The 25,298-nt window shown below is 44.2% G+C and overlaps 1 protein-coding gene and 1 long non-coding RNA gene across 9 annotated transcripts in view; one reads left to right on the forward strand and one right to left on the reverse strand.

The window, feature by feature from the left end:
- LOC117753330 (potassium voltage-gated channel subfamily C member 1-like) overlaps positions 1–25,298 on the forward strand; it is a 49,038-nt gene that overhangs the window by 9,531 nt on the left and 14,209 nt on the right. For 4 of the 8 annotated variants that reach the window (XM_034571366.1, XM_034571365.1, XM_034571371.1 and 1 more), the window contains 3 exons: positions 18,049–19,030; positions 19,850–20,044; positions 22,043–22,063. In XM_034571366.1, coding sequence (XP_034427257.1) covers positions 18,049–19,030; positions 19,850–20,044; positions 22,043–22,063 — 1,198 coding nt within the window. Of the gene's footprint in view, positions 1–18,048; positions 19,031–19,849; positions 20,045–21,152; positions 21,282–22,042; positions 22,064–22,242; positions 23,172–25,298 lie in introns of those variants that run through there. The other 4 variants (XM_034571367.1, XM_034571372.1, XM_034571368.1 and 1 more) reach the window with 3 other exon arrangements.
- LOC117753339 overlaps positions 56–25,298 on the reverse strand; it is a 30,862-nt gene continuing 5,619 nt past the window's right edge. The window contains exons 2-4 of the long non-coding RNA XR_004612234.1: positions 21,944–21,951; positions 2,295–2,304; positions 56–66 (exon numbers count right to left, since the gene is read on the reverse strand). This is a non-coding gene — a long non-coding RNA (uncharacterized LOC117753339). The remainder of the gene's footprint in view (positions 67–2,294; positions 2,305–21,943; positions 21,952–25,298) is intronic.

A 25,298-nucleotide genomic window follows, 5' to 3' on the forward strand; every position in this document is an offset into this window, starting at 1 on the left:
GCAAGTTGTTCCTGCACCGCTGCACAGGCATGTTACCTCTGCTTGATAAGTTTTAGAACTTTTGTTCTCATCGTACCTGCAGAGAAACCAGCCCCTGCTAATGACCTGACTGTTGGTATGCGTGTGATCCCCCGTCAGCTGCAGCTTGTATTAAATGGCAGGATATAAACCTACTGATATTGAATAATTAATGCCGATAGCATAGGGGGAGAATGGAAAATGGTATGGCAGCTATATCTGCTGGTGCATGGCTACTAACCAGGCTCGTTCGCCTCCACGTCTTTGCCTTGATACATTACATACTTTGAGTGCCGTTTTTTTTATCGCCCTCGTAATTCCTACACTACTTGAGCGGGTTTAATACATTATCTGCCTCCAAACGCAGTATCCGCTGCGCCCCCTGCATCCAAACGCCTCCATTAAGTCATATATGTCCGTTTACGATGCACATCAATGCGCCGTATTTCACCGTTACTCTTATTTATTGTAGCAGCGCACTGAAGGTGGGTGGGGGTGCTCACACGACGACGAGTCGTCGGTGTTGGAGTGCATGTTTTTCTCCCACATTTGGGCCATTCCCTCCTGTCCCAGTCCCCTTTTACGCACGGGATTCGTTACCATTACGCATAACTTTCTCCTACATTGGGATGCCTGCTATTGTTCTGGTGTAAATAGTTAATTGTCTCTTAAAAGCAAACATTTGATGGCGTTTGATCACACAGGTGTAAGAGTAACAAGTGCCCCTCACTGCGTTTTTGATCCCGGGCACATAAAACAGATCCAGTGGCCTTTTGGTTCTTTTTATTCTCTCAGACCCTCCAGTTACAGACAAATCCAGCTGCTTGATCACATCTGCTTTGATTTCTGTTGTCTTGTATAACCGGTGATATAGTTTGATCATCCTTGCCTGCGCTTTTTTGTGTCAGTGCAATTCTTTTCTTTCTGTCAGGAGGGTGTGTGAGGGCTCTTAGGTGCATGCTGTGGATGCATGCATGCACTGTAGGTGCACATGCAAATCCAGACAGTCAGCAGACACCTGCAGTGGCCAGTTCGTGCCATCACACTGAAAATGTCAGTGTGCACTCAGCAATGCATATACTGTATTCACTATCACACACACCTCCTCTGGCACCATGTTTTGGTCTACATACCTAGATTCAGTTCCCTGTGATGGAGGAGGGAAGTGTCTGGCTTTGACGGACAGATGGTCTGCTTGAGGCCACCTGATCTGTCTCCCTGGACTCGGGGATCAGGGTTAGGGTTAGTGTTAGTGTTAGGATTGATTTCTCACCATCCCAACCTCCCAAAAACAGCTCATAGCAGAGAGGCTTGTTGCATGATTCCCAAATGTTGCACGGGAGGGAGATTTTCCAACGAGGCAGTGTGACAAGCACGAGGCAGAAAAGGTGCTTCGCATGTAAACAGAAGTGGTTTCGCTGCTGAATTCTGAATCATCTCAGAGCAAGAGGGGGCAGCATTCGCAGCACTGCCATACCTTGGATGCAGGCTACTGTACCTGCTGCCTGTCCACTAGAATGCTGTATATTATGTAATGTACAGTTCAACATCACACTGGCTGCTTAGATTTCATAAATGATACAAAAGCCAACATTCATTGAATGCAGATAGTGGCGTTTGTGACACCACAAAGGGGTTATGCAGAGTACAGAGCAGGTAGTGGGTGGGATTCATTTCAGTGGCTGCACAACGCTGCCTCTATTTGTGGGTGAACGCAGCCCCATTTCTCTCCATAGGTCTAATATGCCAGCGCTATACCTCAAACAGCGATGTGACCCAGATCACTCTCTATTTTCTCCATCCCCGCTCCTTCTAAAAGTATCCTGTCTGATGTGGCAGAACCTTTTGGTCTCTCGGTCCTGAGAGATGCAAATTATATGTGAAGAGAACAGAGAGAGAGAGAGAGAGAGATGAAAAGACGCTAGGACAGAGAGAAAAAACGAGAGCTGATGTGGAAAAACAATGAGACATATGAGAGAGAGACAGAGGGAAGAGGAGGGAGACGAGAGGAAATAGAGGGAGACAGGAGGAGAGACGTTACTCTAATGATTTTAAGGGGATTTTGCTTCCATGGCTGTGATGTAACGCATCAGCAATCAATGTTTTGATGAGAGCGTTCGATGGGCAACGCAGGGTCTTATTTTCCTTCAAATTTCACCCCCCCCCCCCCCCCCCCCCCCCCCCCCCCCCCCCCCCCCCCCTCTTTCTTCGCATACGGTCGTGCGAGGCTCGCTCGTGGATCTATCACGGTAGCACACACATGTACAAATGCACACATGCTGGTGTCTGTGCTGGCTTTTCTGCTGCAGTAGACACAGGAGAGAGCAGGAGGAGGAGAAGGAGGAGGAGGAGGAGGAGGGGAGCACTGGAGGAAGAGAAGAGAGGTGGAGGGGCTGGGAGCGAGAGGGATATTGGCAGAGTGAGGGAAATGGAGAAGGGGTGAGATAGTGGGGAGAAATGGAGGGAAAAAGGGGTGAGCCTGAGAAGGACACGGAGGGAGGAACGAGGAAGACGACGGGGAGAGAAGGAGAGGGGTTCGGAAAGAGAAACAGGGAGGAGGTGACAACCACAGGGAGAAAGAGGTTTTGTGATGGGGGTGGGGACACTTGTCTTAGTATCTTCGATTATCTGTGACGGCTTGAGCCATCGACTCTTCCCGCCCCGGCCCCTCCTGCCTGCCTATTGATTGATATTTTATTGATTATCTTCTCTTTTGTCTGTTTTTTTAAAGCCACTCTCTGTTTCTCCATCACCTCTTAAAAAAAGGAGAAACCTGACAAGGACTCCGGGCTTATTCAGGGTGACACGATGGTCAACCCACAGAGAAAATTTATGGACGTATTTATTCCTTTGATGAGGTGTTACACAATACAATTTGCATCTGATTTCTTTATTGATCCGCGTCTGGTTAACAAATAGATCTGGACGCACACATGTATCATGTAACTTACTGGTTTAAACTCTAATCTGCCTGAAAGACAATGATCCTAATTGAATAACGAAAGGATCCTCCAGAGTCAATGAACTGTGTTTATTGTTTTGTCGGTGTGTTTTTCTTTTCTTCAACCAATGCAAATCTAATTAAATGCAATCGCTTGTCACACAGCAGATTGAATATATGTTGTTAAATTAAGATGGAGAAGAAAAGGTTTGATCACTAGATAGTTTCCCCTTAAAAGTAGCATTTGTTTTAGTTTTGGAAACTGACAAAGTTTGATTATTGAAATAAGAATTGAAAAATACGTTGTTACAGTGCTGTGCAGTATTCTATGTGTTTAAATGACATATATAAGCACAACAATATAGAGTAAATCTTGCATCAATAAAATATTTTCTATAGTATGTTGTATAAATGGTCTAATCAGTATCAATCCCAGTGTCCCGTTGTCGTCATCATGCGTTCCCACTGTCCTGTTGGTTCTGCTGTGTTTTGGATGTTTCCAGTTTCCGATCAGAAGGACACAGTTGCCTTTGTCGGCAATCTCCTCTCAAAGCACCATTTGTAGCTCAGAAATGTACAAGTTGCCCCTATGCCCCCCGTCCTAAATCAGACTTTTGTTTTTCTATTTTTGGGGCCTGTTTTTAATTCATTTAATGGGGAGCATTGCTTTGTCCAGAACCCCCCCTCTTCCTCTCTCCCTGAAGGTCATATCTTGTTGTTCATTGTTTGCCGTTCTTCTTTTCCACAGCGTTCATTGCTCTGGAGCGCACGATGCTGTCATAAACACAAATGTGACCTGCCACTGCTCCGGATGGTCTCGGAACAGGTCGTCTCTGGGTAGAAAATCACTGGGCCGGACAGAAATGAGAAGATAGATTTATTAATATGTGTGAGCGTAAATATAGATATGGTGTTGGGTGGGAAAGGAGATCGCCCGGGGCAGGGTTTGGGTGACATTCCCGTTTTTGTCTGGGACATTGCGTCAAATTTTTGGGGAGGAAGACCTTGTGGCCAAGAAGATGAGTTCTGTGCGAGTTTGGAAAAAATATAAGGGAAGGTGTTTGATTTCCCAACAAGTCTGGAAGGTCTTCCATTTCCTTTTCAATAAAGTATTCTTTTCCCAGTTAGATTTTTAACAGACTAGGTCAAAGGTTCCCAATCGTTTCAGCCCACGACCTACAAAATAACCCTGCCAGAGACTTGCGACCCCAATTATCCCAAATGATATTGATTTGAGCGATTTCACAAAAAAGTCACCTACGTGCACATGTTGCAATGTTTCATTCCAAGCGTGACCCCCGCTTAAAGCCCTATTACCCACTTACTTTCTTGTTCCTCTCCCCGTGGGCTGCATCTGAAAATAGCAAAGAGAGGGAAAGGAGGACATAATTTCATTCTCTGGTGGCTGAATCTTTTCCCCCATTGCTGGTGAGAGGATGAGGCTGTCACTTGTTATGACCGTTCAGCACATAAGCAACATTTATAGAAACTGAAAATAGCTAAAGCACCAAACCCGTCTGAACAAAAGGATTTGAGGGAGATATTCTTAGGTGCTCACGAAGTTTAAAGAGGTTTACAGTGTTCCTCTGGCAGTAGCTGCTGGCAGGGGCGTGATAATTAGTCCCCCCATCTTTCCTGTGCCCGCAATTGGTAAATGTATCGTGTTCTGTTTCAATTTTCCCTGACAGCGTTGTGTACCTCAGGCCTTCTCACGTTGTGTTTACATCCTCAGAAGTCGCAGTCCGTCCGCTGGCCGCCTTGTAACCTGAGCGCTGTCTGTTGGTGATACTTAAATGGATAGATGCTCGATGTCTCATAACAAGGACAGAGGGAAGATCTTAATGTTGAATAAGCAGGACGTACTTTTGAAGGGATGAAAACAGGAAGCAGTGTTTGATTTGAACTACTTTGTGGTTTTACATACACGTAAATTTGTCTTCTGGATTATTCTGGCTTGCTGTTGTGTTTCTTTTCAAGTCTGTTGTGGATCCATAGACTTTATATAGAAGATGGACGACGTCTCTCCAATGCTGAAATACATACGGGATACGAGTGCTGCCATCTTGTGCATTTGGAGCCAGATTCTGCGATGTAGCGATTTCCTGCCAATTTACATGCTCGACCAATCGCGACTCAGTCTCAGCCGTCAATCATGACTAAAAACAACCTGTTTTTATAGCTCAAATGACAAATTTAAACCAACATTACTAAAGAAATTTGTATTTAATAATAAGTAAGAAGTAATATAACCCCATATATGACAGAAAATATCATTTTAAAACCGTAACTTTTAAATGTGGCTCATTTCCCATCCACTAACATAGAGGAGGCAGGATGGATGAACTATACTGCAGCCAGCTGGTTCAGCTGTGTATTTGTTCTTTCCAATTTCCAATCAGAAGGACACAGTTGCCTTTGTCGTCAATCTCCTCAGAAATGTACAAGTTGCCCCTATGCCCCCCGTCCTAAATCAGACTTTTGTTTCTCTATTTTTGGGGCCTGTTTTTAATTCATTTAATGGGGAGCATTGCTTTGTCCAGAACCCCCCCTCTTCCTCTCTCCCTGAAGGTCATATCTTGTTGTTCATTGTTTGCCGTTCTTCTTTTCCACAGCGTTCATTGCTCTGGAGCGCACGATGCTGTCATAAACACAAATGTGACCTGCCGCTGCTCCGGACGGTCTCGGAACAGGTCGTCTCTGGGTAGAAAATCACTGGGCCGGACAGAAATGAGAAGACAGATGTATTAATATGTGTGAGCGTAAATATAGATATGGTGTTGGGTGGGAAAGGAGATCGCCCGGGGCAGGGTTTGGGTGACATTCCCGTTTTTGTCTGGGACATTGCGTCAAATTTTTGGGGAGGAAGACCTTGTGGCCAAGAAGATGAGTTCTGTGCGAGATTGGAAAAAATATAAGGGAAGGTGTTTGATTTCCCAACAAGTCTGGAAGGTCTTCCATTTCCTTTTCAATAAAGTATTCTTTTCCCAGTTAGATTTTTAACAGACTAGGTCAAAGGTTCCCAATCGTTTCAGCCCACGACCTACAAAATAACCCTGCCAGAGACTTGCGACCCCAATTATCCCAAATGATATTGATTTGAGCGATTTCACAAAAAAGTCACCTACGTGCACATGTTGCAATGTTTCATTCCAAGCGTGACCCCCGCTTAAAGCCCTATTACCCACTTACTTTCTTGTTCCTCTCCCCGTGGGCTGCATCTGAAAATAGCAAAGAGAGGGAAAGGAGGACATAATTTCATTCTCTGGTGGCTGAATCTTTTCCCCCATTGCTGGTGAGAGGATGAGGCTGTCACTTGTTATGACCGTTCAGCACATAAGCAACATTTATAGAAACTGAAAATAGCTAAAGCACCAAACCCGTCTGAACAAAAGGATTTGAGGGAGATATTCTTAGGTGCTCACGAAGTTTAAAGAGGTTTACAGTGTTCCTCTGGCAGTAGCTGCTGGCAGGGGCGTGATAATTAGTCCCCCCGTCTTTCCTGTGCCCGCAATTGGTAAATGTATCGTGTTCTGTTTCAATTTTCCCTGACAGCGTTGTGTACCTCAGGCCTTCTCACGTTGTGTTTACATCCTCAGAAGTCGCAGTCCGTCCGCTGGCCGCCTTGTAACCTGAGCGCTGTCTGTTGGTGATACTTAAATGGATAGATGCTCGATGTCTCATAACAAGGACAGAGGGAAGATCTTAATGTTGAATAAGCAGGACGTACTTTTGAAGGGATGAAAACAGGAAGCAGTGTTTGATTTGAACTACTTTGTGGTTTTACATACACGTAAATTTGTCTTCTGGATTATTCTGGCTTGCTGTTGTGGTTCTTTTCAAATCTGTTGTGGATCCAGAGACTTTATATAGAAGATGGACGACGTCTCTCCAATGCTGAAATACATACGGGATACGAGTGCTGCCATCTTGTGCATTTGGAGCCAGATTCTGCGATGTAGCAATTTCCTGCCAATTTACATGCTCGACCAATCGCAACTCAGTCTCAGCCGTCAATCATGACTAAAAACAACCTGTTTTTATAGCTCAAATGACAAATTTAAACCAACATTACTAAAGAAATTTGTATTTAATAAGAAGTAAGAAGTAATATAACCCCATATATGACAGAAAATATCATTTTAAAACCGTAACTTTTAAATGTGGCTCATTTCCCATCCACTAACATAGAGGAGGCAGGATGGATGAACTATACTGCAGCCAGCTGGTTCAGCTGTGTATTTGTTCTTTCCAATTTCCAATCAGAAGGACACAGTTGCCTTTGTCGTCAATCTCCTCAGAAATGTACAAGTTGCCCCTATGCCCCCCGTCCTAAATCAGACTTTTGTTTCTCTATTTTTGGGGCCTGTTTTTAATTCATTTAATGGGGAGCATTGCTTTGTCCAGAACCCCCCCTCTTCCTCTCTCCCTGAAGGTCATATCTTGTTGTTCATTGTTTGCCGTTCTTCTTTTCCACAGCGTTCGTTGCTCTGGAGCGCACGATGCTGTCATAAACACAAATGTGACCTGCCGCTGCTCCGGACGGCCTCGGAACAGGTCGTCTCTGGGTAGAAAATCACTGGGCCGGACAGAAATGAGAAGACAGATGTATTAATATGTGTGAGCGTAAATATAGATATGGTGTTGGATGGGAAAGGAGATCGCCCGGGGCAGGGTTTGGGTGACAATCCCATTTTTTACCACTAACATGGAGGAGGCAGGATTTATGACCTATACGGCAGCCAGCCACCAGGTGGCAATTACGACACTTCTTGGGGACCCGTCACGTTTTCCACCTTTTAATTTGTTGTCTGTGAGAGTTGAACTTCAGAAGTTCGTCCTGTGTCCAGATTAATCCACCATTTGTTATCATGGGTATTATAACTTTGGTAAATACACTTATTTACTTTCTTGCCAAAACTTCGATGACATGATACATTCTTAACTTAGCATCAAAACTGGTAAATGGAGGGAAACAGTTTGTCCAGCTCTGTTCAATCAGTTATCCTCACCTAGAAACCTCAGTAATTGTCGTTTTATATCATCTTAGTTTATTAACTTATTGCAAAATAATACGCATATATAAAATAGACCAGTATACAACCCTTTTTTGTTTGTGTCAAAGGAGTAATATATTACATTATTGAACTTTAAAGGTGCTGGTGTGTGGAGTTTTCGTCTGTTTTCAGTCGTTTAACAACAAAACAAGTGTATTTCCCAAAATGTTGAACTATTGTTAAGTGTTGCGCCACCTTTTGAACAGAAGTGTTTAACATTTAGTCTGATAATGCTGCAATAAATCCCCTAGCTTCCTCCTCTTCCTCCTCTGAGGTCCATTTAGCTGGGCTGGTTAAGTGCTGAATCAGCGCTCCTCACTACTGTACAGACGGTCAATTAGTCGGACCTTGTGGTAAACCCCGGACATTTTTGCTCTTACGCTCCGGAATAGAAATGGATCAGGAAACTGGCATGGTGGAGAGCTCACATGATGCCAGAGCCGATTACAGTGGTGGGAGTCTGAATTCTCTAAATGGGGAAAATCTTGTCAAAACACATGAGGGAACAGTGTATTGTGTACTATAATCACACAAACCGCCACACGCACAGGCACATGTATATGTAAACAAACAGCTGGGCACATACTGATGGAGGAAAAAATGTTTTAATTGTGCGCTGAATCAAAAATCCTTTCACTGCATCAAGGCGGTCAATTATTCATGAGCAATCTCCGGCACACACTGTAACCAAAGGAAGACTCGGCGTGGTACACAAACACATTTACCGACGGCCGCTACGACATGCGTCTATACATCTGACCCCCTCGAACACTCGGCTGAACATAAATCTCTCCCCGTACACTCACCTTTACACATTGGCCCATACTCTGTAAGTGTAGCTGCCCATAAACCATTCAGCCGAGCGTTCACACTTACAGCACGCAGATAAATCACCTCGTTCGACACGCCTCCACATGTAACCCCGCAGATCACTCTCACACATGGGAATGTCCCACATACAAAGACGTACATCAACAAACTGAATGTTAATTAGCAGGCAACTGACGATGCACTAATGCTTTTTAATTAGGAGCAATTTCTAGGGCTGGAAATTAAAGAGATATTGTCATTATTTAGTTTTCTGTGAATCAGTTTTTTGATGAATCAGTTTATTGTTTTGTAAATATGATATTAGAAAGCAATTCTACATCGGACCACCATTCAAAACCTCCACCAATATTCCATTTAACACGAGTTAAAACATGAAAATGTCCTAATATTTTCAAGTTATTCTCAAAATTCTTTATATATTTTCTGTTAATTAAATTACGATTTTGCAATGTTGCAATAAAAAAAATGTTTTAGAGAAATACTGACTGAATATTTTGTATTTGATATAATTTATAAATATGCTGATTATTTACAATATAAACTAATTAATCATTTGGTCTAAATGTCTGAAATAGTGAAAAATGGTTGTCACAGTTTCTCAAGCCCCAAGATGAAGTCATCAAATTGTTCACTATGTGCAACAAAACAATATACATAAGTACAAACGTTTACAATCATAAAGCACAAAGAAAATTTTAAACTACACACAAAGTTAATCGACTATCCAAATTATACCCCCCCCCCCCCCTTCTCACTTTCTCACTTTAACTGATTTTCTAAATTATTCATTATGAAATTATAAGAACTGTTCATCACAATTTCCCAGAACCAAAGTCAATGTTTGTATTTGTCAGACCAACAGGCCAAAATCCAAAGAGATTCAACTCAAATTCACATTTGAGAACCCGACGTGAGTCATACTTGCTTAGAGCCCATGAGTTAAAGTAGGAATTGATTATCAAATATGTCGCTGATTTGTGGTGCGGTGAAACAAAACAGCAACATATAAGTCCGGTCTAATGTGCAGGTGGTTCGTTTTGTGAGCGTCTCTTCATGGTTGGCCGTGCGTCGTTACCCGGTGGCACTTAAACAGTCAAAGTGGATCCATGCTCATTCCCTTGGAAAATGATTTTGGAGGGACAATCCCTGTGTGACCATCTGCTTCCTCGTGATTGTCCCTCCCGTCCAAGTGGCTGGGGAGCGGCGAGCAGAGTGTGTGTGTGTGTACCATCGAATGGCCGCTTTAAATGGAAACGTGATCGAGAGCAGTGTGTCCGATTCTGGATGTGGACGGAAAATTATTTGTTAGAAATGCCCTCAGGATGTTTGTTGAGATCAAGGCATCGTCTCAGAATTTGACTTGACATTGAGGGATTGACAGTTTCATACGTGTTGCGCTCTTGTTTACCGAAAAAGTCCTTTGTGCTCGTCCCATGATGTTTCATTCTCCCTTTTATGATGAGAGATTATAGACAGTTATTGAAGCACAGAGGGACAAGGAAGGGAGCGAGGAAGGACAGATGGGGGGGGGGGGGGTCGTTAAAAGGGGAGGAGGAGGAGGAGGAGGCATGAAGGCAATCAGTCATCACAGCCTAAAGTACCAGGACTTGCTTTATTTGCCTTGGACGATACAAGCAGGACAGGAGAGGACGGGTGGATAAAGGGGAGATCGGCTGAGAAAGAGACTGGGGGTGGGGTGGGGTGGGGTGGGGTGGGGGGTGGGGGGGGGGCTGCGTCACAAGGACAAATAGTATGCTGCAGTAATCTGTGGCGAATACAAAGCAGACGAGAGAGAACAGACACGTGTGCAGTTCACTCACCTCCACACGGCGTCTGTTTGTCTTCAGAAATGTTTGTCAGGACTGCGGTGGGAATGAAATGGAAGGGACCTGAACGCTGCAGAGCCGATACGACACAGTGACGTGTCGACTGGAGAGCAGCAGTGTGTGTCTGTATGGCTTTCTGTGTGTGTGTGTGTGTGTGTGTGTGTGTGTGTGTGGGAGAGAGCTTCCCGATTCATCTGCATCATGTCAAGGAGTTGAGTCATTGAGGGAATCTCTGCAACACAAGTCTGTGTTGTGATTGAATTTTTTTTTACCAGGATCACTTCCAAGAGCGCTGACCTCAGAGAGTCAGTGTCTCCAGCACTCGCAAAATAAAGTATATGCGAGGATTACCCAGAGCAGAAGCTAATTATATCTCTAAGTTTCATGCGAACCTCGCTCCAACCTCCGTCACCGCTCCTCCTCCTTCCTCTCCCCCTGCATTCAGGTGTTTGATAAGCCTCATGCATACGTATGAGACTCGCACACCATGTGGCCACGTGTTTTTGCACATATGCAGTCATTCTACACATGCAGCCGTCCCGTTACGCTCCTCCTCCTCCTCTCTGCCCATCCCCACATCTTCTTCCATCAGTCTCACCGCTTTTTCCTCACCTCAACTCTCTGAACCCTTCATTATCCTGCAGTGTCCCACGTGGGGCTCACCATCTTCTGCCGTCACTGCCCGTCCTGGCTCGGACACAGGCCTCCTCCACCTACCTAGAAAGCTAGAGGAGAAAAAAGGGGGTCACAAGATCTCGATTAGGACTTAAGTCCCTCTGGATCAGTGCGCCTTGAAATCAAGACTATTCTGCAACACATTTCTTGGACCATGCCAACGTTAAACCTGAGGAATCTTTGAGGGAGCGGCTAAAAGCCACTGACGTGAAGACAAATACAAAAGACGTCTTTTCTGTACTATTCGCTTTCTCTCTCTCTCTCTCTCTCTCTCTCTCTCTCTCTCTCTCTCTCTCTCTCTCTCTCTCTCTCTCGCTCTCTCTCTCTCCTTCCCTCTCAGTCTTTCCACTCCGCCTTATTGCTTGTCCATTTTGCACAACACGTCCCCAAAGGAAACTCTGTCTCCTGACATTTTAGTTGTTTGACGGTGTTTGACTAAAGAAGCCAAACCTTCAATTTCGACATGGCTCTGCAGTGTTTCTCAGAATATAACGGTGATGATGATGACGATGATGGTACAAGTGAAGGGCTATTCCCGTAGCCCACCCAAGGTTATACTTGTACCGCTCGCTAAGTGGCTACTTCGGAAGTCTCTGAGTGATGGGCGCAGCCGTTCACCCTAAGATAATAGATTAATCACCCGATCCCAGTCTGACCCGTCGCGCCTGTTGCCCTTCAAGAGAATCTTCTGTATTTCCCATCGTTTTAAATGGTCATTTTTTTCCTGCCTCATTCCTGTGCAGATTTCAGATTGTCCGTCAATGTCTTCTTATCATTGCTGACCCTGCAGCAGTGGTCACCTATTAGCTTCGCCCTCTGGGTAAGACTCCATGCACCTCCTCTAACCGGGCGCTGTTCGTCATACTAATGCTGGTGAGACATCGGCGTCAGTGTACACGGGACAAAGGGATCGTCAATAAGACGCAAAACCTTTAATTTGTCCTCCCATCTCTGTCAAGGTCACTTTCCCTCGAGCTGACAAATGTTCCTCTTTCACAAAGCAATCGGCAGCCGCACCGAACGCTCACAATTTGACTCTCGCTCCTGCACATTTAGCCCCTTTCCTCCAGCTGTAGGAGCAGTATTTGGCTTAGTCCTGTCCTTGGTGCCTGAAAGCAGAGGCTAACGCAGTGGTTGTCATGGTGACAGAGAGCCAGGCAGGGCTGTGGTAATACTGTAATGATAAAGCTCTTCTGGATGGTGCCGCAGTAAACACAGCGCCACTAGGGTCCCGTTAAGGAAGAGCGCAGCGCACCGCCGTGCATGCAAAACGCCCGTAGAGCTAATATCAGCGCCGACAATTTCTCCTCGGTTATATCGCTTACGTTCGTGCCCCCCCTCACACCTCCCTCCTTTTCTTCCTCTCCGTCTCTTTATTGCACTCAAACTCCGCTGCCCTGCTGTCTCCCCTTGATTGGTGAGATTCACGCCATTGTCTTCTCTCCTCTGCTCATCTTTTCATCTCCTCTTCCTCCATTCCTTCACTCTCCGCTCTTCATTCATCCATCGAAACACAATCAACGCTTTCAATCAAGTTCCTCTCTCTCTCTCTCCCTCTCTCTCTCTATCTCTCTTTCTCTCTCTCAAAGGCCCGTTCTCATTTAAGTCTCTCTCTTTCTCCCCCCCCCACCCACCCGTCTCTGACTCCGGCTCTTTTAAATTTATGTTGATGATCTTTCCAAATCTAATTCCAGAGTCTAGAGAACGAGGGAGACTCTATTGGGCCTTGAAGGTCATTGGGCTGCAGGTGTCACACACACGGAGGCTCTACTGTAGGGAATTGAGCGCATTACGCTTCCCACCATTATAACAGCCTGCCTCTGAATTGTACATTCAGAGCATTAACATGGCTGTGCCGACCAAAACACACTCGCACACACCTTCATGTTGCAGTGAGGGGAGGGATTTGGTGGTGGGGGGGTGCAGAGACAAAGTGCCGGAGGAGATAAGTAAGTGTGAAGTGACAGATTGCTACTTCTCCTTTTATCATCTTCCTCCACCTCTTTCTTTTCCCTCTGTCTCTCCGCTCGTCCCTCTCCATCACCTCAATGCAGTGCTCGTGTAGCTACCACTTACTATCTGCGATCAGCAAGTGTGAGCGCACACACCTCCTGTGCCCATAGGCTGTTTGTCTCTCTTACAATGTGAGTCATGTCCACACACACAACCCGACACACACACACACGCACACACACACGGTCGTGCCAGGCACTCGCGCCAATGACACACACATGTACACGGGCACATACAACATACACAGGCAGGTGATGAATAGCTTTAAGTTAATTTGTATTACTGTTCAAGCAGTGGGAGTGCCTCTCCCTCTTTCCTCACACAGATCTCTGCTCGACATGCTGCTGCATATTTAAAAAGGACGGGCTGCTGTGATGGATTGATCAATATTGATTTGATGTTCAGATCTACAGTGTAATCCACTGTGCTCTGCCATCATGAAATACTGTTGGATTTAATTACACAAACCATGAACCTTGGTTTTACCAGCACCGATACTATGTTGTGGCTTTTAATTGCGGCACGGTCCAATTAATTGCAGCACATCCTGTTGGTTAAAGCTGCGCGTCGCAAGTCGTTAAGTGCAACCCAGTGTTTATTTGTCCTGAATGTCTTTTTCCCTTTATCCATTGTTTTTCGTTTGCTGATGTTTAGGAACCCCGTTTTGTGTTTCATTCCCAGGGTTTTAAGACTGAGGTGTTATTTTCCTGTGTGTGTGCGAGATGTCCCACCAGTAAAAGCACTCGACGCCACAGTTTAATTTAGAGGAAGAGGGCGAATCTGCAAATCAGGAGAGGGTTTCCTGGTTGCATCGCAAGTCTCTGGGGCCCTCGCTGTATTTATACTGCTACCGCTAAGACAAGGAAGACAAGGCGCTTTGAAAATATTGTTTTGCAGTGGGCACATATTAATCCAGAAATGTAAAGAAAAAATTGCAATCAGAGCTCGTTGTCAAATGGAAATTGAATAGTGTTTATTTTATATAGATTTGGCTCATATAGATTAGATGGTCCTCTGAATAAATACTGTACAACATTATATATTAATTCCTTTTGAGCTGCTTAAACCAACAGCTGATTTGTGTTTTTGTACCTATGACCTCAGAGGTATGATGAGCCTTATTAAGAGTTTTCTGCGACATTTAAAATAAACGTTATTTTGATTAAATATATGATGAGCTCAAAGTGACACCTCAGTCTGTACATTGTTGTTTTTTGTGGTCAGCAGTCAAATTTAGCAAAGTAATATTTTATTAAGATCTGATCATGTTGGACATCCTAAGACGAGGACATCCACTGTGCTGTTAACTTGTCCTTTACATCACCTTTAACATCCTTGTAGCTTTTAGTATCATTAGTTTAACATTATAATACATGTTGACTAATGCAGATTTTAGTCAGATCCGTTCATTTCATTGTACTGTGGAGAAAACAGTTTTACATATTTTATGAACTTGCATGTAGCAAAAATACACAGAACACGTCCTCCGTCTCTCTGTTTGACAGATTTGCTTTTATCGCTGAGGCCTGTCATTTACTATTAGCCTTCCGGCTCCTGATATCCCTCCTCCTCTGTCTTTACCCCCTCACTCTTCCTCTCACTATCACTTCTTTTTAGAACTTCTCCTTTCATGACACAGTCACATCACGTCCAGATCATCGCAAAGACGAGCTACCCGATGCTTCAGTGTCGGATACGTCAGTGAATCACACTCGCTGTTTTGGCATTCGCTCCTCAGCGTCTCTCGCTCCCATCACGCTCTGTCCTTTCCTCTGAACTGCCTCAACTTTTTTCTTTGTGCTTCTCCGCGCATGGATCCACTTCGTCTGGTCTCCCTCCCACTTCTTTGCCCCCTCCTGTGTGTCCACCTGTGTAGCCTACATACCAGATCTGACGTTACTGCAGCTTTGTGACTATTTTCTGTTTGCGCTCTCTTGTGTATTGTTAGTTTGTGTGTAATAACACACGTATTCAGCTCTGAAAGCACTGCGGCGGGAAAAACTAACTTTTGAGGACAGATCCCACACCCTTAACTCCCCTCAACATTTCAGCCTCATTACTCCCTGTGAGTACCAGTGCTCCCGGTCTGTTACTATATTACTTACATCATTTATGTCATCGCAAGAAATAAACGGCAGCAGTAACATTAAAAATAAGAGCATAACACCTCAGGACAAAACTCTCCTCGTCGCTCCCTGATTTGTACATGTGAAGGGATCCTGGTGTTCAGCCACTGAGGGAGCATCCTGAGCAGGTCCCACTGGTGCTATCCTGCTTCCTTGGGACAGGGGGTGCTGGTGTGGGGGTAGAGGTAGGAGGTGTGATTGAGAACCTGAGCATGTGTGTGTGAGGGTGTAAGAGAGTGTGTGTGTGTGAGTTTTTTTGGGATACAGAGGGGGAGAGCACTGCAGCAATCTGAGAAAGTAGGTCAGACACCGACTCGCGAGAAACATGGAAGAGGAGAAAAGAGGTAGAGAGAAGAGATGGAGAGGGAAGGTGGAGATGGAGGGAGTAGAGAAGGAGAAGAGGGGGAGAAAAAAGTCTAGAGAGAGTCAGGGAAGGATAAATTCAAAAAAAAGAGAAACAAACGTGATGTATACATTACAAACTGCTCTGGATACTAAGATATACACTCATAAAAAATATGTCATTACAATATCTTGATTTAGTTGAAATTATGCAACAATAACTTTTCTACCGTTCCCCTGACACTCTCAAGTCTATAAAGCAACACTGCATAACCTTCATATATAACCAGTGTAGCTAATTTTGATACCAGTACAGCCATTTCAAACTACAGACTGGACACTGAATTATGCATCACAGCTGACTTTCACGGAAGGTCACTTCTTTGGCTAAATGCTTGTCGGCTAATCTCCTCGATAAACACGGCAGGTCAGAGTCTTAAGTCCTCTGCTCAGTCTGTTTCTGTCATGAAGGCAAATATGTGTCGGCTCTCATCCAATTTACAATCCAAAGAAGATCTGGGAGAGAGAAGCAAGACCTTTTTTTTTAAAGAAAAAATCTAATAAACTGAAACTCGTTCCCTCCGTTTTGCTTCGTTATAAGGCTTCCTCGTATAAGTATGTTGCTCTCGATATTACATAAGTGCATAATGTCGAAAATACACGGTGACACGCACAATACACTGAGGGCACTTAGGCTTCTTATATATATGGACTCCACTCAAGTATGAATTACCTTTCTCTTTTGCTCTTCAGGCCATGTCTGTGTTTCATTATTTATTTGATAAAGCACAAAGTATACTGGATCTATAAATACACTGCAGGGCCTGTAGGAATGGACCACAACAGGGAAGGGTTGTGCAGTAGCCTTGCACACACCGCTGTTATCACGCTACCTCAACGGGTTCGGTGACAATTGAATGAGCTACACTGGAATATTAAGTTTCCACAGCATATAGACACTGAGCCCGCAGAGCACACAGATGGCTGGAGAAAATTGCCTGCGAGGGATGAAGAAATAAGAAAACCTGTAAAATAAACTCACCCTGGAAAACAACAGAGATCTCAGTGGTGGGACGCGGTTGTAACATCGCTTATTTTTTTGGCTTCCTGTCAAAGATTTGAAGGTGAGCGAGCAGACATGCAACTGTAAGGCATGTAGAAAAGGTACTGCAACAAATGTCCTAAGAGATTTGAAACTAGTTCTTGAATAGTATTTATTTCCTTATTTGGTCACAGTTACAGCATTAATTCAGCAGAGCCTTGCAGTTCATGTAGTTCGGAAAAAGAAACCCGGGCTAAACTAAGTAGTTTCCTCATCGATGTTTTGGACCAAGTTACTCTTACACCTTGCAAAACTATGAAGCATATAAACATTTTGTATTTGTGGCAGTTAAACCCTATAGAACTGTAGTTTAATGTTACAATCCTCAACTAGAAAAAAACAGTAAGCTTTTGAAAATGCTTGAAAACTTCTTCCCAACCAAAATAACAGGGATCAGGTAGCACAACAGCAACAACAAAACATCCCATAAAATCATGATAGTGCAAGAAAACAGTTGTTTAAAATAAAATATAGGATACACATGCATATTAGAATAAACTGATTGTATGATTTAATCATTTGATTAACTTATAACCACAGTGAGGCATTGTTTCCCTCATGGCTCATCATGATATGACACGATACTGACAGCTCATCTATTTTTACAGCTTCATCGCTCATCACAATCATTTAACGCTGTCGGATAGAATTTGGTTTGGGCCTAATGAGTCCGTTTGTCCTCGGGCTTCGGTCACAACGGGTCAAACTGTGACATTGTCCGTTTCATGGAAGGTCAACTTGTACCTACAGGATTCTGACAAGTCTTTGCCTGGTTTGTTTGAAAATGTCCTGGGTCTGTTTCTGAATGGGTCAGCGAAGATAACCATTGTGGTGAGAAGTAGCTTTGTCTACAATAGCACATGGGCTACTTTGATCCAGTGTTTTTGGCTGAAGTATCACTTATGTACGTGTAGCTGACAGGACAAGGGTCGCACATAACTCAGTGGTTTTCCTCTGCAGCTGGATGAGGTTTCAGACGGCACTAAAGCTTTAGTTTTCCTTTATGCTTCTTTGCGTTTGTTTCCTTGCTGAATTCACTTGATTTGCATCTGACTTTCCTTCCCTTTTCTCACTTAGTTTTTTCTGTTTTTCTGTTCGCTGATTTCTTCCCTTCTTCTAGTATGTGGCATTTGGTTCCCTATTCTTCATCCTCATCTCCATCTCCACTTTCTGCATGGAGACGCATGAGGCCTTCAACACCATCCTCAAGAAGACAGAGAACGTCACGGTGGGCAACACGACCCGTGAGGAGATTGTATACGAGGTGGTGACTGACAGCTGGTTGACATACGTGGAGGGTGTGTGTGTCATCTGGTTCACCATTGAGGTCCTGCTGCGAGTCACCTTCTGCCCAGATAAGTTGGAGTTCTTCAAAAGCAGCCTCAACATCATCGACTTTGTCGCCATCCTGCCCTTCTACCTGGAGGTGGGCCTGAGTGGCCTGTCCTCCAAAGCTGCCAAGGATGTCCTGGGGTTCCTCCGTGTTGTCCGATTCGTTCGTATCCTCCGAATCTTCAAGCTCACTCGCCACTTTGTGGGTCTCCGTGTCCTCGGCCACACTCTTCGTGCCAGCACCAATGAATTCCTCCTGCTCATCATCTTCTTAGCCCTGGGTGTCCTCATCTTCGCCACTATGATCTACTATGCTGAGCGAATTGGCGCAGACCCAGATGACCCGACAGCCAGCGCCCACACCAACTTCAAGAACATCCCCATTGGATTTTGGTGGGCCGTCGTGACCATGACCACTCTGGGCTATGGAGATATGTATCCGGAGACGTGGTCAGGGATGCTGGTGGGTGCGCTCTGTGCCTTGGCTGGTGTGCTGACCATTGCCATGCCTGTACCTGTCATTGTCAACAACTTTGGCATGTACTACTCTCTGGCCATGGCCAAACAAAAGCTGCCCAAAAAGAAGAACAAACATATCCCACGAGCACCACAACCAGGGTCCCCCAACTACTGCAAGCCAGATGCCCTGGCAATGGCTACTGCGTCACCGCAAAGGATCTTGGGAAATGTCCTAGGTGGAGTGATGGGTTCTGGAGGCCTAGGGGGTGACTGTCCTCTCGCCCAGGAAGAAATTATAGAGATTAACAGAGGTGAGAGCTTTTCCTTTCATTTTGAGAACAAATGAATGTACCAGATACTCATGTTTGTATTCAAGTGTCAAATTCCTTTATGAACTTAATTTATTTTTGTGTGAAAGCTCAAGAAGTATTTTGTAAGTCACATTTTAACAGGGGGAAACATGGGCGGTTCAGTGATGGCACTTTTAGGAATGTGAAGGATTAGTTTGGGAAAGTGTTGACAGAAAAGTGTGAGTGCTACCAAGAAGTGATGCATAGTTGATTCTGGATCCACTCTGGAGAAATCACTGGCCCATCAGAACTCATGTGTAATTTATGATCAACTGGTAGGACCCCAGTCGCCTTAAGGCGTCCATCTGTCACTGGAGAACAAACACTACAGAAGAAAAGGAACTCAATTATCTATTAAAGCAGTTTAATGCATCTCGATTTGGGCTGACTTCATAGATTTGTGAAGGAGAGGTTTGCTCTTTGCATGCTGCAGCGTCAGCTGTCTGTCATATGCAACAATAATGCACCTTTAATGCATTACTTTACTGCCTTAGTCATCAGCGAGTCAGAAAATGCTGGGTTTATCAGTGCTTTTACTACATCCTGTCTGCTTGGCTGTCTTCCAGTCTGAAAGGTTTCTTGTAGGTTGTGTCAGGAGATTTTCTTTAGCAGGAAATCCATCACCTCAAGCTCCAAGACAAGACAAGACATACTTGCTTGTTGACACATTATATTTCAACATATTCTCAGCAATAGTCTACAGATAGGAAATACTCTTTTCTCGATGGTGATCCGTTAATGCAGTCCTTTCTATACCCTCCTCCAACACCTTCCCTTCAGATTCCAAGCAGAACGGTGATGCAGCCTCGGCCGCTCTGGCAAACGAGGACTGCCCCACCATCGACCAGGTACTAAGCCCAGACGAGAGGAGCCCTATAGGGCGTGGGCCGACCCGGGAACGCTACCAGCAGGACCGCGCCTGCTTCCTGCTCAACACCAGGGAATTCCGCGCCACAGATGGGAATGTGCGGAAAGGTACGTTTCACACCAGGAGACAGAAACATAAACACGCACATCTTCTGCTAACAGACGCACACAGCAAGATGCCAGGGACAACATACTGTAAACATATGTCTGATCTATATGTGGATAGGGACACACAGGTTACTGCATGTCCATGAGATTAGACTCAAACATTTAGGAAAGATGGGTTGGATGAGAGAGAGCACACATGAAAGTGACTTTGGAAAGCACAGATAGGAGGCTCCAGTCACAGCTAGCAGCAAAACACACACACATTTACAATCACACAACTCATGCACATACACTTGTCACATTTGTTTCCACCTCTTCACCTCTGTTGTTGTCTGTGTATCCATCATACACTTGTCACATTTGTTTCCACCTCTTCACCTCTGTTGTTGTCTGTGTATCCATCACCGCTTGGTATCATATTTTTATTTCCTCTGTCGGACGAGATTTTCTGTCCCTCTACTCTACTTCTCTCCTTTTTTAATTTTCCTTTCTCTTTCTCGCTCCCTCGATCATGTCTTCCATATTTTTCCACGGTGTCTGTGAAATTCGTCCTGTGTCCCACGATGTCACGTTCGTTCATGCTCATTAACGATCTCTGTCTTTCTCTGTCTTCTGGACTCAGACATTTGACCATGCATTAATTTACTTCTCGTCATTTCTCCTTCTCTGTTTCTCTCTCTCTCTCTCTCTCCTTCCTCACACCGCCCTTTTGATTTTGCCATGCTGCCCCCCCCCAACCCCACCCTGACCCTCTATGATGACCCCCACCCCCTCCCTCCCAACCTAACCTGCCCAATGTCTCCCCTCCTGATTCCCTGACTCCCTTTCTCCAATGCCCCACGTTTACACCCATGCCCTTATTTCCCCTCGTTCTTTTACTTATGTGCTCCATCATAACATCCCCCCCCACCACCACACACACTTCTCCCCCACCTTGTTTAAAACCCCATGTGCATTATCGTCCTGCTCATAAAAACCTGACACCTTGATTCATTTTCTATTGCAATCCAACCACCACCACCACCACCACTGCCGCCAACCTGCACCAAAACACTCCCTCACACTCCCTCCAAACTTTGAACACCCCCCCCTGCTAACAACAAACTAGAGGCAGCAGCCCTGGCACCCAGCCCAGACTCCCCTCTGACTGAGGATTGGTATAAGATGGAGGGGTCCCTGCTACAGCAGGACCTCAATGCAAACTCCACCTCCTCCTGGATCAAACCATAGCCCAGAGGTAACACTGACAGAAGTTAAGAATTACATAAAGGGAATTACATAGCCTAGAAATCACCCTGAAATTCTGATCCGGCTCTCCATGATGTAGCATGTTTTGCACTAGTGACACCACACCAGCACAGCCACCCACTCAAACAGAGCCACAGCTGCACACACTCGGCTTGAGTTCAAATGAGAGATACACACCGCCATTTCCACAGTGTTGTGTCTACATGTTTGATGGAGTTTGAGGTGTCACCTGTGTCACACTCCTCACTGTGCCTGAACGTGTGCTGTCAGTTTTTTTTTTTAAAGATCACATTAAAAGATTGAGTTAAGCTAAGGTTAGGCACTAAGGTTTGGGGTGGCAAATGGCATTTTAGGATTCCTCGTCTGATTTGTGAGGTATTTCAGCACAGTATCCTACCTGCTTGCACATTTATCAGTTTGTGAACTCAGCGACAATCTCTATAAACAATGTACAAGATGTTAAAAAAAAAGAATCAGAGAGAAACTGGGATTACCCTGTGACATACACCCGTAAGGAATAGTGTGCACTAATATGTGCAAACTTGTGTGTTTGTGTCTGTGTGAGAGCTCAAAACGTGACGGCGTGCACATATGCAAATACACGCAGCGGCTCAGGTGAAAAAGTTGTCGTGTCCTGTGTCAATAACTAACAAAGGGAACTAATAAAAACATGCACAGAAGAAGATTGAACGGGAACAGTGGGTCACGTTGTTGTCTGATGTGCCTCTGTGTTGTTGTCTCTCTCTTCAGGTTGTGTCATATCACGCGTGTGTATGTGGGCTTTTTCATTCTTACGTGTTATACACTGTGTCTCTGTCCTCTCAATGCCGTCTGAGTGTCGTGTTTGTGTAGTCTTGTGCGTGGCTTAATTTTGTTCTTTTCTTTCCCTTCTACTGTGTGTATTCGTGCCGCTCCCTCCCCCTGTGGACCTCCACCATGGCAAACAAAAGAACACACTGCAATCCAGACATTTCGGGCCTTGAAAAATACTCTTTCCGCATTTGTACCCATGATATGCTCATGAACTCATGCACAGGTTAAACTGACAAACCTCAGGTTTTAACTGAGCGGCACCTTCAATGCTGGAATTCATCTCAGGCTCAAAGATGTGCTTGGATGTACATACGCCTTATTTCATGCCAAATCAATTGGCCGGCCTCGCTAGCTTCACACTGCTGAGGCACTGATTGCAGTGTTGTATGATAATCATGTTTTCAAGGTCACTGGGGTAACGGGAGCCGTCAAGGTCAAGGGATAGTACCTCCTGAGACATGCCACGCTGGAGACAAGCAAACGATTTCAAACTTTTACGACTCGGTGTTCCGCCTCAGCTTTGGAAACAAAGCCGCAATGCTGATTTGCAAAAGATCGTGCTGTGAGCGTGTAATGGATCTGAAATACTATTCCTTCGACCATGTAACTGTGCTTTCAGTGCCTAGTGTAGTCCAAAGTTCAGGACCTTTTTATTTTTGTATTTGCACTGTGGAGACCTGGATAGAAAAATCCAAAGCCGCACTGGACAGCTGACTGAGGTGACTGAAACACTTACTGACCAGACAGACAGACTTAACGCTGTGGCAGATTTGATTGAAAAGAGGCTCCATGCTGTCTAAGGTAAGCAAGCCTTGAGCTGTCCAAGCCCTTCACTCAGAGGTCCCTGACATTGCTTCAGTTTCAATGGTTCTTATGTATTAACTGCAATTTAAGTGCTGCTAAAAATCCCTCTTTAAAGCCAATCAGGAGTCACAAGGAGGATGCATCAGGGTCCGGTTTTTTTATACTGAAAATTTCAAACCGTATATAATCCGAAATGCCTTTGTTTCTTTAATTTAATGTTAATATATCAAACTTTGTGCACTGGGGAAAAAGATTCTGAGTTTTCGTCAATGTAAATACCAGAAGAAAAAAAAATATTTGCCATCTCTGGAATCGTATTTCGAAGCATTTTATAATGAGGTCATACGTGTACAGCTCTGTGGCCTGTGCACAGTGTTGCCCACCTCTCGCCCAGTGCAAGTGTAAATAAATAGATGGCGACGTAGAGAAGATTGTAGATATGTGCTTATGTCTGGTGAAATTTAGATGATTCATTTATGATTCAAAAAAAGAACTAAACATCAGGAACAAGAGTTACTGTCCCTGTTCTCTGCTGATAGTAAAGATCCTCCTTCTTGTTTTTAAAGAGGGATTCTCTCGCTGTCCAAAACTCATTCTTATATGCTTCAGTTGTGGTTCATTTCGTAGATATATATATATATACGCATTAAGATGTCCTTTGCCAACTTCTTTCTTTTTATCAGCTTCTCCGTTTCTTCTCTTTGATTGTTGGCCATTTGACTTCCGACGCACCCAATGCAATATGCATGGCTCACTAAGGTCAAACGGTCAATCACCCCTTTGATTGCCTACTTCCAATCACTCCTCTTCTTCAAGGATCTCAGTCGTGTTGGGTTCTGTCTTTCTTCCTCTGTCTATCCCCCTGTCACCTCTCTCACTTCCTCCCTCTACTTGTACAATTGTTTTCTTCTTTTCTTCTCTTTTATTTCTTGGGTCTTTCTTGTGCTATGCTTTATGTTTCTAACGTGGTGTGAACTTCTTTCAAGTATTTTTGTGAAGTATTTTGTGGATATGATTGTGTTGTATTTATTTTGAATTATTATATTTTGTTGTTGTTGTTGTTGTTGTTGTGTGCAAATTATCTTTTTTTTTCTAATGTTTTTTAGTTTTTGTACAACTGTGTTTTGTTGTTTGGTGTTTGCGACTCCCCCTGTGTTCTTCCTGTGTTTGAGTTTTACCATCACCTACTCTCTGTTTTCTGGGAATTGGAAAGGTGAAGGAAATCGCCAAAAAACGAGTGAAATTTATTCACATAAAAATGGCACAAATCTCACTTTATAATGGAACTAAAAAGGTTTTTATATTGCTATTATACAAATTCAACCAAAGCATTATTATGAAAACATTTAATGTATATTTGATGCAAAAAACAGGGATTATTCCTTTTTATGTAACAGCTCCCACCACTCACCCAAAATGTCAGTATTGCAACTCAGTACATTTTCAAGGTACAATTTTTAAGGATTATATTTCTATATTTATAGATTGTTGTTGGAGTTATTCTCCTCGACCAGAGCTTTTATAGTATTCACTTACTGGCCACCACAGTATCTGTTGCTGTGCTCATGCAAATTTCTTGCAAATCTTTGTTGCTTAAGTAGTTTATTTGGAAACGTGTTTTTACGTGGTAACACTTGTCAGTGTCCCTCTTTTTGCCCCAGCGCTCTTTTAGTCATTTGTAAAACTTGTTCAACATTGTCGTGCATGTTGTGAAGTGTGTAGCGATACCTCTGTGTTTCTTACTGTGTTGCCTCATCGCAACACCCTGCAAATATTCTTGTCTGAGCGAGATTTTTACCTTACCAGGAGAATAATACACGATATGTATACGTGTACATGTACATTCGGTAAATGTATGGGAACTATAAATATAAAAGTCTGTATGACCTACATGCGGCTGAGTAGAGGACGCAGGATAAAGTTGCATGTGATTTAGTTTCCCCCAAAAGAGAACCCCAGGTGCTGTTCGACTGTACAGACTCATTGTGGCTCCAGTGATGGTCGCGCAGAGATCAATACATCTAATTATAGGTAACGGGAGATCAACCCCTCTTTAACAGGCCACTGATACCATGTAAGAATGATACAGTATGTAGCTCTGCCACGAATAGCATCTGAAGAGTCAGCAAATCCCCACGTGCATCCAGTAAGTGCTCATGAAAGAGCCGGACGTATGTGGAGGAAGTAACAGAGGTGATCGAATAGTTGTCTGCCTTTGTACATACGAGCCAGGAAGGCACTCGAGAGCATGTGCACTTATGAAACAACATTTAAATCCACTAGATCCAGATTTTTGTTTAGGTCTGCACCAAATTACACACACTCATAAATATGAGTCCCCTATACATGTCTGATTTGTTTTTTTTTCAAGATCCCTGAATTATTCCCT

The sequence above is a fragment of the Hippoglossus hippoglossus genome, chromosome 19, assembly GCF_009819705.1.
Source record: "Hippoglossus hippoglossus isolate fHipHip1 chromosome 19, fHipHip1.pri, whole genome shotgun sequence".
Classification (NCBI taxonomy): domain Eukaryota; kingdom Metazoa; phylum Chordata; class Actinopteri; order Pleuronectiformes; family Pleuronectidae; genus Hippoglossus; species Hippoglossus hippoglossus.